The 12,040-nt window shown below is 48.9% G+C and overlaps 1 protein-coding gene across 1 annotated transcript; it reads right to left on the reverse strand.

The window, feature by feature from the left end:
* Positions 1–4,000: 4,000 nt before the first annotated feature.
* On the reverse strand, positions 4,001–9,912 carry LOC135303981 (zinc finger protein 541-like). Its single transcript, XM_064426294.1, has 8 exons — positions 9,649–9,912; positions 8,378–8,427; positions 8,078–8,217; positions 7,531–7,634; positions 6,903–6,978; positions 6,480–6,568; positions 5,865–5,951; positions 4,001–4,377 (listed from the first exon to the last, which is right to left on the reverse strand). Exons 1-8 carry the CDS (start codon positions 9,892–9,894, stop codon positions 4,369–4,371), a joined length of 801 nt encoding a protein of 266 aa, XP_064282364.1. The 5' UTR covers positions 9,895–9,912; the 3' UTR covers positions 4,001–4,368.
* Between the last annotated feature and the right edge of the window lie 2,128 nt (positions 9,913–12,040).

A 12,040-nucleotide genomic window follows, 5' to 3' on the forward strand; every position in this document is an offset into this window, starting at 1 on the left:
ACCGTTGAATTGGGTAGGGCAATGGGGTTGGACTCAATGCCCAAAAAGGTCACAGAAACCCCTGGCGGATGCCATAACAGCCTACACAGATGCAGGAAGAAAATCCAGAATTGCTGCAGTGACCTGGCAGGAAAAGGGACAATGGCACCATCAGATTCTCCAGGCCTCCGAATTGGATACTTTACAAACCATGGAGTTATTGGCTGTTGTTTGGGCCATGATGCATTTTTCTGGGCCCCTCAATATAGTGACAGATTCTTTGTACGTTGCTGGAGTATGCGAGCAAATAGAAGATGCCTCTATAAAAGAGGTTCAAAACAGGAGGTTACATGAGCTGTTTATACAGTTACAGAGGGCAATTAAGCTGAGGAAGTATCCTTTCTGTCATTCATATCAGAAGTCATAAGTGGGATATTGGTCTAGGAAAGGGTAATGCCTGAGCAGATAAGCTAGTCTCAATCACACATGTGACTCCAATTCCCAGGCAGACTGTGGCCAGAGAAGCACACTCCATGTTTCACCAAAATGCAAAAGGCCTCCATAGAGAATTTCAGATATCTATGGAAGAGGCACGGGCAATAGTCAAAGCCTGTCCCATATGTAGTCATCATAACGGGGGCTGCGGGTTAGGTCTAGGAGTTAACCCCAGAGGGCTGAATACAAATGAGACCTGGCAAATGGATGTCACACATGTTGCTGAGTTTGGAAGGATAAAGTATGTGCATGTTACTATAGACACCTGTAGTCATTTTATATGGGCCACAGCACAGACTGGTGAGAAAGCAGGGCATGTAGAGAGGCATCTCAGTAGCTGCTTTGCAGTAATGGGAGTGCCACGGCGTATTAAGACAGACAATGGGCCTGCCTACTGCAGCAAAAGAATAAAGCAGTTCATGCAAATGTGGGGGATAGAACACGTGACAGGCATCCCTAATTCCCCGACAGGACAAGTGATGGTAGAAAGAGCTAATGGTACCCTGAAAAGATATCTAGGTAAATACAAAGATATTAGAGAGCCGCAAGAAAGGTTGCTAAAGTGTCTATTTGTCTTAAAGCACCTGTGTGTTTTTGGGGAAAGCAAAGTTCCTGCTGTAATTCATCATTATGTAACAGAGAAAGATAGTGTGAGGCAGGATGTATGGGTAAAATACAGAGATCCCAAGACAGGACAATGGCAAGGTCCTGCTAAGGTATTATACTGGTGCCGTGGATATCTTTGTGTTTCTACCCCTACAGGATCCTTGTGGGTAGCTGCTAAATGGACCCCAGCAGCCGTGTTAGATGGAACCAGACCCCAGAAAACTGAGCGAAGAGGACCGTCGGCGAGTGGAGGCAAAGCTGCTGATCACCATTCGACCGATACTTCTCAAGCTGAAAGGACACTGTAGCTTTGCCATTGACCGAGCGATTGATCGGTGTCAATCTCTAGACAATATACTAAGCCTGCTTCCATCGCTTCATACGTTTTATCGTAGAAGGCCTAAGAGATTAGCTTGTATTAAGTGTCAAAATACTCAGTGTGCTGCATGGATATTGCCTTTTTGCGGGGCTTGTCAGCAAACTAAGTGGGTGCTTCAGTCCCAGTTACCTGAGCTGTGGTGCAGAAGCTGTACATTTTATTGGCAGTGGGATTCCTGGCAAGCAGAACTCCAGGCCTTTACAGGGTTACCTGGCTGCCAAGGGTTACAGCTGTATGAGTCCCCAGAACAGAAAATTCTCGCATGGTTTAGGTGGGAAACACAGCACTTTGCCAAACACGCTTTACAGCAATCTCAATTGTGTATCTTACTGTCTAAGTGTGGTTGGGGTATTCCCCTCTCCCAGTTAGATGTAGTAAGTCCGATTCTGGGGGATCAAGATCCCAACCAAGCGTAGGACGATTGTTTAAGGGTTCTAAAAAGATTAAGTCTGGGCAGCTCGAGAAAGAAAAAGGGGAAAGGAAAGAAGAGACTTTCTTAACAGTTTGTGAGCAACCTGTTAATTTCCCAAATGTCTGGATGGTTCAAAACAGCGCCCGGGAAAATCAGGGTGATGTGGCAGACTTATGCTGCTGTTTTACTCATATTTACCCTCTTAATAGACAGCCCAGACATTGCCAAAGGAGTGAGAACCCATCAAGCATGGGCCCCACCTCAGCCCAAGACTAATATTTGGATCACCATGGCAAATTTAACTAACCAGGAGGCTATTTGCTTGTCATTATCTTCTCCCGGCAATCCATTTACCGTTTGATTGGACTACCGGCAGATCCCTGGCCATGCCCATCAAAAATACCCACCTGCAAAACCAATGACGCCAGGGTCAGTGTAGATAACTGGGACCAATGGATTTCTCATTTTCCTATAGCACCGCAGGAACCCCAAGATTTGGAACTGTTAGGCTCAGTGATAGTGGATGCATGCCTTAGGTTTAAGCATAAAAGTCAGCTGCCAGCCAAGAACTATTCTACTATTGTAACTTCTAGCATGGCCATTTACCGTAATGCAACAACTTGGTGCAATTATACCACAAAGAGGGTGTCAATCTCATCAAATGACCCTATTCAATTACCAGCAGGTTTCTTTTTAATATGTGGGGACTGTGCTTGGCCCAGTGTCCCATTGATGCTGAACGGGGGGCCATGTACAATTGCACGGTTGTCTCTACTCACACCCAATACATCCATGATCCTGAATATGAGCCACCGCTATCATAGAATTAAAAGAATGGCCCCTGCATTTACTGCTGACTGCAAAGATGATGTAAAACTTTGGTCCCCAGGGGCCATAGTGGCAGCATCCTTTTTGGCTCCAGGGGTATCAGCAGCAGGTGCCCATGCCATTTTAAACAAGCTACGATGCTGGCTTGCTAAACAAACTAATGCCACTTCTTTGGCACTTTCTAGCTTTTTGCTTGATGTTGATTCTATTCTCCATGCAACGCTTCAGAATAGAGCTGCAATTGACTTCCTTTTACTGGCACAAGGCCATGGTTGTGAGGAATTTGAGGGCATGCATTGCATGAACCTCTCTGATCATTCCCAGTCCATCCACTCCCAGCTCTCTGAGTTGCGAAGGTTAATTGGAAACTTACAGGTAGAATCGGGCTCTGGTATTGATGAATGGCTCAAATCTTTAGGCTTGGGATCATGGTTGCACTCTATTCTTAGAGTCATCATTATAGTAGGCATTATAGCTTTGTTAGTAGTGTTAGTTTTGCCTTGTTTTTTGCATGTGCTTACACAACATGGTTCAAAAAATGATACTTGCTGCATCTAATCAGACTATGCTTGTGCAACAGAAAAACAGGGGAAGTGTGGAGGATTTTGTGAACAGCTAGCCAGTTGACAAAGGTCACACTGATATAATACCCTTAATTAAGCAAGAAGGAGATGAGGATAGGAGTCAGCAGTCAGTGTCCAAACCTGGCAAGGGCACTGTGCCCTTGGTGCAACATCAGGATGGGGGAGAGGATGGTTAGTTAGAAATATGAAGAAAATATGTGGACAGCTGCAACATAGTAGCCACAAGAATGCTAAGGTAGGGGTGGTTAGCTGATAAGTAACTAACCAATAATGAGCTCGCCTTTTGCAATATGTATTGGCCTCATTAGCACCAATATAAATGTATGTGCCTATCAATAAAGTTTTGAGATTTGCTGATCACTCATACTGAGTGCCGCATTTCTTCCACCGATTACCACAGGCCTCAACCCACTACTTTTATCCCAGCAAGTACAGTGAGACAAGAGCACTCCTTTAGATCCAGTGCATTGAATTCAGCAAAGCCTCCCCAGCCACTCCCAGCTGAGATGTTCAGGAATCAAAGGAGGAAGCTCCACCATGATTTCATTGGCAGTAATGGGCACACGCCTCTGGAAGTGCTGCCAGCTGAGCCAGGGGCTGGGCCTGGGGGGGACTCCTGTGCCCCCATTGCCCTCTCAGGGCAAATGCCGTGCCTGCAACACCAAGGAAATGTAATGAACACTGCCTTGGGGATTTCATAGAGACAGAAAGGCAAAATGGAGCAAACTTTGGTTTAATGATAAAAACAGATTGTGTCTCAACAAAGACAAAATGTGAAAAGTTGAAGCATAGAAACACCAAACCTGTTACATTTATTGCTAAATCTAACACTACTGATACATCTTGAATAATACTTATATATCTTAGCTAATAAACAGAGAGATTACTATCATGTAAACTAATAGAAGAATAAACAATCCTAAAAACTTGAAAAACAATCTTATTTCTATCTATCCTCTTGACGCCTAACTCTTGCTAGCCTGGGGCAAATGCAGGGCTAATTTGGCCTTTTCTTCTTGGGGAGAGGCTGTGCATCCTTGCGTGGGCGATGTCTTCTTCTGTGCTTGTTCCTCTCCTTGATTGTTTCAAACTCCCTGGAAGACAGGAAACAAACCATCCGTTGTTAACTTCATACACACCATTAAGCCAAGCGCCGAGATCTCCCTTTTTGGATGAATTTCCATCTTTTCAGGCTGTGACACATTTGTAAAGTGATCAGCACCATGAGTCTCATCTTTCTGGTTTCAACTCTTTGAAATGTCTTCCTCCTTTTGCTTCATCGTAGGTTTAATTGGATCAGCAGCATCAAAGCAAGCTTTGATGCATGTGTTCCTGCTTGTACGAACTGTGTCTTGTTGGGGCATGGCAAGGTTTCACTGGGAATGCTGGGTTTGAACGAAGCTGTTTGGGTTTCAAGTGGGCTGTAAGCTTGAGCAGGGCTGCCAGGGGCGATCCTGCAAGTGGCCTCAGCTTGCCCTGTGGTGCCTTTGGAAAGGGTCAGCGTGCTTTAGGCCAAAGGGGCAGCTGGGAGCAGAAGGAGGAGGAGCTTGCGCACCGTTGGCACTGCCCGCACGGAAAGGGGCCTCCCGCCGGCTGGGGCGGCTGGCGCGGTTGGCAGCAGGGACACTCCGCGCTGCCAGCCCGCTTGCGGCTTCTCTTCCCTGTCTCCCCAGTCTCCTTTCTGGGAGGGCTTTTCCTCCTCTTCCGTTTGCCCGCAGTCTGGGAATCAAAGAATCCTTATCAGTGCTTCCTTCCTCTCAGAAAGCTGGAATTCACAGCATCCACCCCAAAAATCTATTGGCCTAAGCAAATTCTTCCAAACCCCGAAGAGCTGAGAAAAGGGCTGGATATGGCAGGGGGCTGCGGCAGGCTGCCAACCATGGAGGTTGGAGGAAAATACTCCCCTTTACCACAGTTCTAAGGGGGTGGGATAAATACGTGGCTATCCATAGTTCTACATGTCTGATTTCTACCTCTCTGCCTAACATCTATTTATCTCTGGTTTTCCTCCCCACATGTCTAGGGCATGGCTTTTACATTCAATCACACTAGTGAAGACACATGATTACCTATATTCAGCTACCCAAAATGATCTCTCTCTCTCCCTCTCTCTGTCTCTCTCTGTGAAGCAAATTGTTCTTTGCTGGTAAGGAAAGTATTAAAGGTGCCATGGCACCGGCAGCTCCTTCTTGGGGATACGCTGGGGTGCTACAAAAGATCTCTAAAATTTGGCAGCATCTCCATGAAGGCAGCCCAGATGGCTGATGTTAGCAAGCAGTGGGGAATGAAAGGTCTGATTGGAATCTGAGGGTGCCAGCCCTTGAGAAACTGATTTGTAGAGAGTCAAAGCCCATTTTGGTGGTGGTGCTGCTGCTTTGTTGGGTCAAAGTTGTGCTCCAGAATTCCGTATTTTAGGGTAGCAGCACAAGAAAGCCCCGGGCAGCACCTGCTGCGCCTCTCCCAGTGCGTGGGACCAAGGGAGCCAGGCAAAGCGGTGTCTGGCGTGGCTTGCCAGCAGGGCTTGTGCCCTTCTGCCCGTTTCTTGACCCTGCTGGCATGTCTGGATTTTCTTCCCACTCACCTGAGCAAGAGTGCTGCTGGCAAGTTTCTGCTCTTTTTTCCAGCAGTAGTAGTATTCCACACACTGTGCCACGGTCTTACTCGGGATCTGTTGTGAAGAGAAAAAGAAGGAATCTGAAACAGCCGTCCTGTAGGGTGCATTGGAGAACAACGAGATTACAGAGTAAAGTAGGAATTAAAGTCACGGAGAAAATTGAGGAGGGTGTAAAATGAAATCAATATGCAGGAGTCAGAGAGGCATTATGCAATGTAATAAACTGAGTTTTATGCTACGTGGTAACACATATAATGCACAGATCAACACCAAGTCCCTCTAGCAGAGTTCTTCTTTGCCCCGTTCACTGCAGTTATCCCAGCACAAGGTGTTGTGGAAGCAGCAGCACACCTGGGAGACAAGTTTAACAGAACAGAGCTTTGTCTTCCAAAACAGCCTGGAGAGAAGGGCTGCAGAGGCCGGATCACCATTTTCACGCAGGCCTTCCATGTCCTGTTCTGTGACTGCTTTAACAGTTTTGGTACTTGAGAAAAGAGGGACATAGGTGCAGTATTCGGTACCACAATAGTCAACTTGTCCTTCTGATGATCTGCCAAGGTGAGGAATGTCCTGTGGCTTTACCTGCTTCTGGATGAGATGGAAATCCTTGCCGTAGGTGTGGAAAGCCTTTTGGAAGGCCTCCTTCTCCTCAGGTGTCCATCTATCAGAGCCTGGCAAGAAAAAGCAGCAGCTGAATTGATCCCTCTAGCCACTTGAAGCAGATCCCACTGGCTGCCGAAAGCAAGCTGGCTCCAGCCGTCATTCACGTGTGTGCATGTCTGCTCCCTCAGAAGGTGATGAAGACGAGAGCAGGCATTCCCCAGGGAAAAAAGCATGGAAAACGAGTCAAGCTGAAGGAGTCGATGCTGGTGCTTTCCCTGCCCCCAGAGAAGGCGAGATCGTGTGCTGGTTTAAAGCACAACTAATTGAAGCAGAAATGCTTGACACGGCCATTAAGGGCACGGCAGCATGTGTCAGTGAAGGAAGAAGCTGGGCTTAGGTTACCTGCGTAATGATAATCAGCCAAGGGATGGCCTTGAGCTGTTGAAGGCCCCCCCGAGAGCAACATCTCCAGAGCCTCCTGCAAGATGCAAAGGAAAAAGGCTTGAGCTGCCCCACAACACAAAAAAGGAGCCAAACCCCACCCATGCTGCCCTTCAGCCGCTTTGCGTCTTCAGCTGAGGATTCAGGCCACTGGATCTCATATGGGTCAAAGATTGTGCTTTGCTCCCAGTCCCTCATTTTTGCTGCCCGGCCCTTGGCTCCTGCTCCCAAGGGTAGCATTTTCCTTTCCAACTCCATGATTTTGCTCCTCCTGCACCCTGAATTGCCTCAGCTGACTGCGGCTTCTGGGAATTGCCCCTCAAAATGTCTTAGAGAACACAGATCTCCAGGAGGTTTTCAAGGCAGCAGGCTGCAGGACCCTGCGGCGCTGCCTCCAGGAGAGATCTTGTCCCTGCTGGAGCCATTTGGGCTCAGCCCTGCCGCAGCTGGACGAGACACAGCAGGCAGCGAGTGCTCTGCTGCTTGTGAACTCCCTTCTTCAAGGAGCAGCCAGGAAAGGCTGTCCCGCTGCCCGGGCCTTATCAATTCCCTGCCCACTCTTGCCCGCGCCCAAACAGCCGCTTCCTACCGGAACGCTGCCGCGAGCCTGGTGCAGGCAGTGCAGGGCGAGCTCCAGCTGAGCTGCTGCCCCGGGAAGGCCACGGGAGCTGGCCATGTCCAACAGTTCTCTGACTGCAAGCACAACAAAAACCCACCCAAAGTCAGCCTTGAGCCAACAAAGGGGAATGCTTGCCATACAAGGCAGAAGGAAAGCACAAGAGCTAAAGCCTGCAGCTTGGAGAGCACGAAAAGGAGAGCAAAGCAAGGGGCAGCTGAAGCAAGGGCCCACCTAGTGCTGCCTCTCCCTTCCATGCAGCTTTTGGCATAAGGAGTGGGGGCCAATCTCCCCTCTTCCAGTGGCAGATGCCCCTGACCCATTTGGAGAGCAGCACAGTTGCTCTTTTTCCTGCTCTGCTGCAAAAGCAGAGCATTCTCCTTGCCCCTACCACTTCCACAAGGGAAGATGGGCATGACAAGGAGAGAAGCAGAGCCTGCCAAAAGCTGCCATTTTACCCAAAAACCAGCATTTTACATGCCCGACTATCTCAGGAGTGGAAGGAAAGCTAGACAGCTACCTCTGTCCGGTTTATCCAGGTCAGGGTCGTCTTCCTCCAAGGGCTTCCAGACCAGGGTTGCAGGCTCTTCAGCCTCACTTGGCGGCCCGGTCTGCAGCTCGGGGAGCTCGGCCTGAAAGTCACTGCCAACATTGATGTGTCTAGAGGAAGAAGGAGTAGGACGTAAGAAAGGCAAGTGGTCAAGAGACACCTGGCGTGCAGCCACGGCCTTGGACCAATCCCACCCTGACTCTGAAAGAGCAGCTGTCCTGCTCGCTGTCCCTCAAGTTTGCTGTCCTTTAACCCTAGGCCAAAACTCACGGCTCAGTGTGGGCTCTCACTTTCCTTTTCATTGTGCCTCTCCTTTCCACCTGAAAGAGATCAAAACAACGCTCCAGATAAAACTCATTCTGCCAAGATGTGTCGGTAGCCTGCTTCTCATCCTCACCACTGAAAACCCCAAGCTCCTCTGTCCCAGCTCCCCTCCATTAGGTGTCATTGCTGTGTTTTTCACTTGGAATTTCTGAGGCAGGTCCCTCTAGCAGTCTGCAGCTTCCTGAAGAAGGAAAGCTGAAGGGCAGGCACTAGAGTGCCTTGAGTCTTGGGGCCAGTGAGAAGAGCCAAGAGGATGCATGGAAGATGCACTACTGCAGGCTTGGGTTGGATGGAAGGAAAAGGTTCTTCAGCCAGAGGGGGCTTGGGCACTGGAACTGCCTCCCCAGGGAAGGGCTCCCAGCACCAAGGCTGAGAGAGCTCCAAAAGTCTTTGGACACTGCTCTTGGGCACAGGCTGGGTTTCTTAAGGCTGTCCTGAGCAGACCCAGGTGCTGGGCTCCATGATCTTTGGGAGTCCCTTCCAGCCCAGAAAATGCTGTGATACTGTGATTGTGTTCCTGAGAAGCACCACTCAAGAGGACATTTCACAGCTGCCTCTGACCGTGAGGCAGAGCCAGCCCTACACACATTGAACAACACAGACAAATCTATAGCAATATCTTTCTGGAAAAGAGATGCAAGGCAGGTGGAAAAAAATCAAAAAAGCTATGAAAATAGAATATTGTTCCAGTGTCTGTAAGTGATGTAAGTATGTGAGTACATAAGAATTGCTACAACCAGATCATTTCTGAGGATGAAAGCCAGTACTGCAGACAAGCCCAGCAAACTGCTTCCATGCTCTGATGGGCAGGCATCCCAGAGGAGAAGTCCCATCCTTCTGGTTTTTGAAGCTTTGCAGGAGGTGTGACCAGAGTGAGGGTGTAACAGGATTAGTGGACACTGAACCCCTGACCTCCCCCGGAATGACCAATTGGCTTTGGGGTTACCACAACGTAAATGGGTGCTAAGAACTTCTAATCAGGTGATCAGTGGACGAGAATCTACAAGTGCACTGTGACAGCTCCCTACATCCTCTATGGAAAGGTCTGTATTTCCCCTGGAGGCAGCATTATTCCTGGAGAAGTTGCAGCCTGCTTTCATGTGCAACCTCGTCTGGGGAAAGTGACCACACACCGTGTCTGTGGTGGTTGGTGGCAGAGCCAGCTGGAGCCTCCTGCTGTTCTGTGAGTGCTTTGGGGCCCATGGGTATTTTCTTACCTTGCACAGTGCCAAAGTGCTGTGGGGATGCCTGGCGGCAGACGAGGAGATGAGGATGTCGCTGCAGAGGCCAGCTATGGCGCTGAGTGCAGAAGGTGGCTGCTGAGGGACAGCCAGGAGCAGATGCTGCAGCTGCTGCTCCAGTGCTGCTCCACCAGTGTTCCACCAACGGCCGCAGGAGCAGCAGACAAGGGCAGTTGCTATGGGCACAGCCCAACATTCCATGCAGAACCCCAGGGGAACCATGGGACAGAAACAGGGATAGGCCACCTTTGCCCCTTCTACTTCTTCTGCTGAGAGTTTGCTCTGAGGAGCTCCCCATTGGGGCTTTTCTCCTCAGCCCTCTGGACGGGGAAAAGCAGAGCAGGGACAGCTCTGGCTCTCCTCTGTGCTTCTCTGTAGGGTGCCTGCAGCTGAACAGGCAGAGGAGGCTGGCTCTGTCCAAGGGCCCATTCCACATTTCCTGCACTGCAGAACCACAAGGACTCCTGCCGCTGCCTCTCCTCTGGCTCTGAGAGGAGCTAGAGCTTGCAAATCGTTCCATGCAGAACCAAGTGCAGAGCTTTCTCTCCAAGTGGCGGCATTCATCCTGCCCCCTTTCTCAATTGTCTGGTGCCCAATAATGTCACTTGATGTTTTCCCTCCTTTGGCCTGCTGAGCTGGTCTCTCACCTCAACACCCCATCCCAGAAACTTGGAGAATCGGGATGTTTCTCAGGGGAGCTGATGGGGACACACACACTGGGGCAGTGCACCAGCATTGCTGTAGTCAACAGGTCATGCAGAATTTCTAGGTCTCTCTTCCAGCTCCCTTGAAGAAGGGAGAATGTTCATCTCTACTACTCTGGCATTCCTCTAAGGAAGGAACACCAAGAGAATTTCTTTTCCACACTAATGACCTTCAGCTTTGTTTGAATACTTAGGTGCCAGATATGGCAAAACCCAGCCACTTGTACTGCTTCCCTGCCTAAGGTTTAAGCAAAAGCAAATCTTGCTTCCTTCCCAGCCTGCATGTTACACCTACGCCAGCCACCAGCTGGGAAAACACCTGGAACAAGGCCCACTGCAAGGCAGATACTTTGTAGGCTCCAGACCCGCCTGCACTGGCTCCAGCAGGCAAGGGCAAGCTTTGGTCACTTCCCAGAAGCAGCCTGGCCTTTCCCCCCTGCCTCGCCCCCCGCCATCCTCCACAGCCCCTGCTGCCAAAGCCTTGCTAGGCAGAGCCATTTGCTGGGATCGGTAAAAGAGTGACTTGGATTCTTCTTTGGCGCAAATACCAAAGCTGTGAGAAGGGAGAGGATCAGGTTCACAGCTGCTCTGCTTTAGCTGAGGACATTACTGGAGGCTCAGAGCCTGGTCCTTTAAAGAGAAACTGATCTGAACTCCTGGTGTCTTTGTGGTGCATGTGGATGTTTCTTTTCTAGAATCAGAGAGGTTAGAAAAGTCCTCCAAGGTGCTCAAGTCCATCTGTCCCCCAAAACGAAACAAAGTTATGTTGCTGGGCAACCAAAAGGCCTCAACCCACTACTTTTATCCCAGCAAGTACAGTGAGACAAGAGCACTCCTTTAGATCCATTGAATTCAGCAAAGCCTCCCCAGCCACTCCCAGCTGAGATGTTCAGGAATCAAAGGAGGAAGCTCCACCATGATTTCATTGGCAGTAATGGGGACACGCCTCTGGAAGTGCTGCCAGCTGAGCCAGGGGCTGGGCCTGGGGGGGACTCATGTGCCCACATTGCCCTCTCAGGGCAAATGTCGTGTTTCCAACACCAAGGAAATGTAACGAACACTGCCTCAGGGATTTCATACAGACAAAAAGGCAAAATGGAACAAACTTTGGTTTAATGATAAAGACAGATCATGTCTCAACAAAGACAAAATGAGAAAGGATGGAGCATAGTGAACACGTAACCTCTTACATGTAATGATAAATAACATACTATTAATCTACTAGTAATTTAACACAACTTATCATCTAATAGTACTAATACATCTTTTATATTATTAATGTATCTGAACTAATTAATTGAGAAGTTCCTACCACGTAAATTTAATGGACGAATAAAGAATCCTAAAATCTTAAAAAGCTATCTTATTTCTTTCTAATCCTCTTGAGCCTAACTCTTGCTAGTCCTGGACAAGTGCAGGGCTAATTTGGCCTTTTCTTCTTGGGGAGAGGCTGTGCATCCTTGCGTGGGTGATGTCTTCTCCCACGCAAGGATGCTTGTTCCTCTCCTTGATGGTTTCAAACTCCCTGGAAGACAGGAAACAAACCATCCATTGTTAACTTCATACACACCATGAAGCCAGGCGCCGAGATCTCACTTTTTGGATGAATTTCCGTCTTTTCAGGCTGTGACATCTTTGTAAAGTGATCAGCACTGTGAGTCTGA

Source organism: Passer domesticus, chromosome 6 (assembly GCF_036417665.1).
Source record: "Passer domesticus isolate bPasDom1 chromosome 6, bPasDom1.hap1, whole genome shotgun sequence".
Classification (NCBI taxonomy): Eukaryota; Metazoa; Chordata; class Aves; order Passeriformes; family Passeridae; genus Passer; species Passer domesticus.

Coding starts and splice junctions, on each gene's coding strand:
- LOC135303981 (XM_064426294.1), bottom strand. CDS start 9,894: ATGGTTCCCCTGGGGTTCTGCATGGAATGTTGGGCTGTGCCCATAGCA. Junction 8,428..9,648: donor GCACTTTGGCACTGTGCAAG/GTAAGAAAATAC, acceptor GATCTCTTTCAG/GTGGAAAGGAGAGGCACAAT. Junction 6,979..7,530: donor AGGCTCGCGGCAGCGTTCCG/GTAGGAAGCGGC, acceptor TGCATCTTGCAG/GAGGCTCTGGAGATGTTGCT.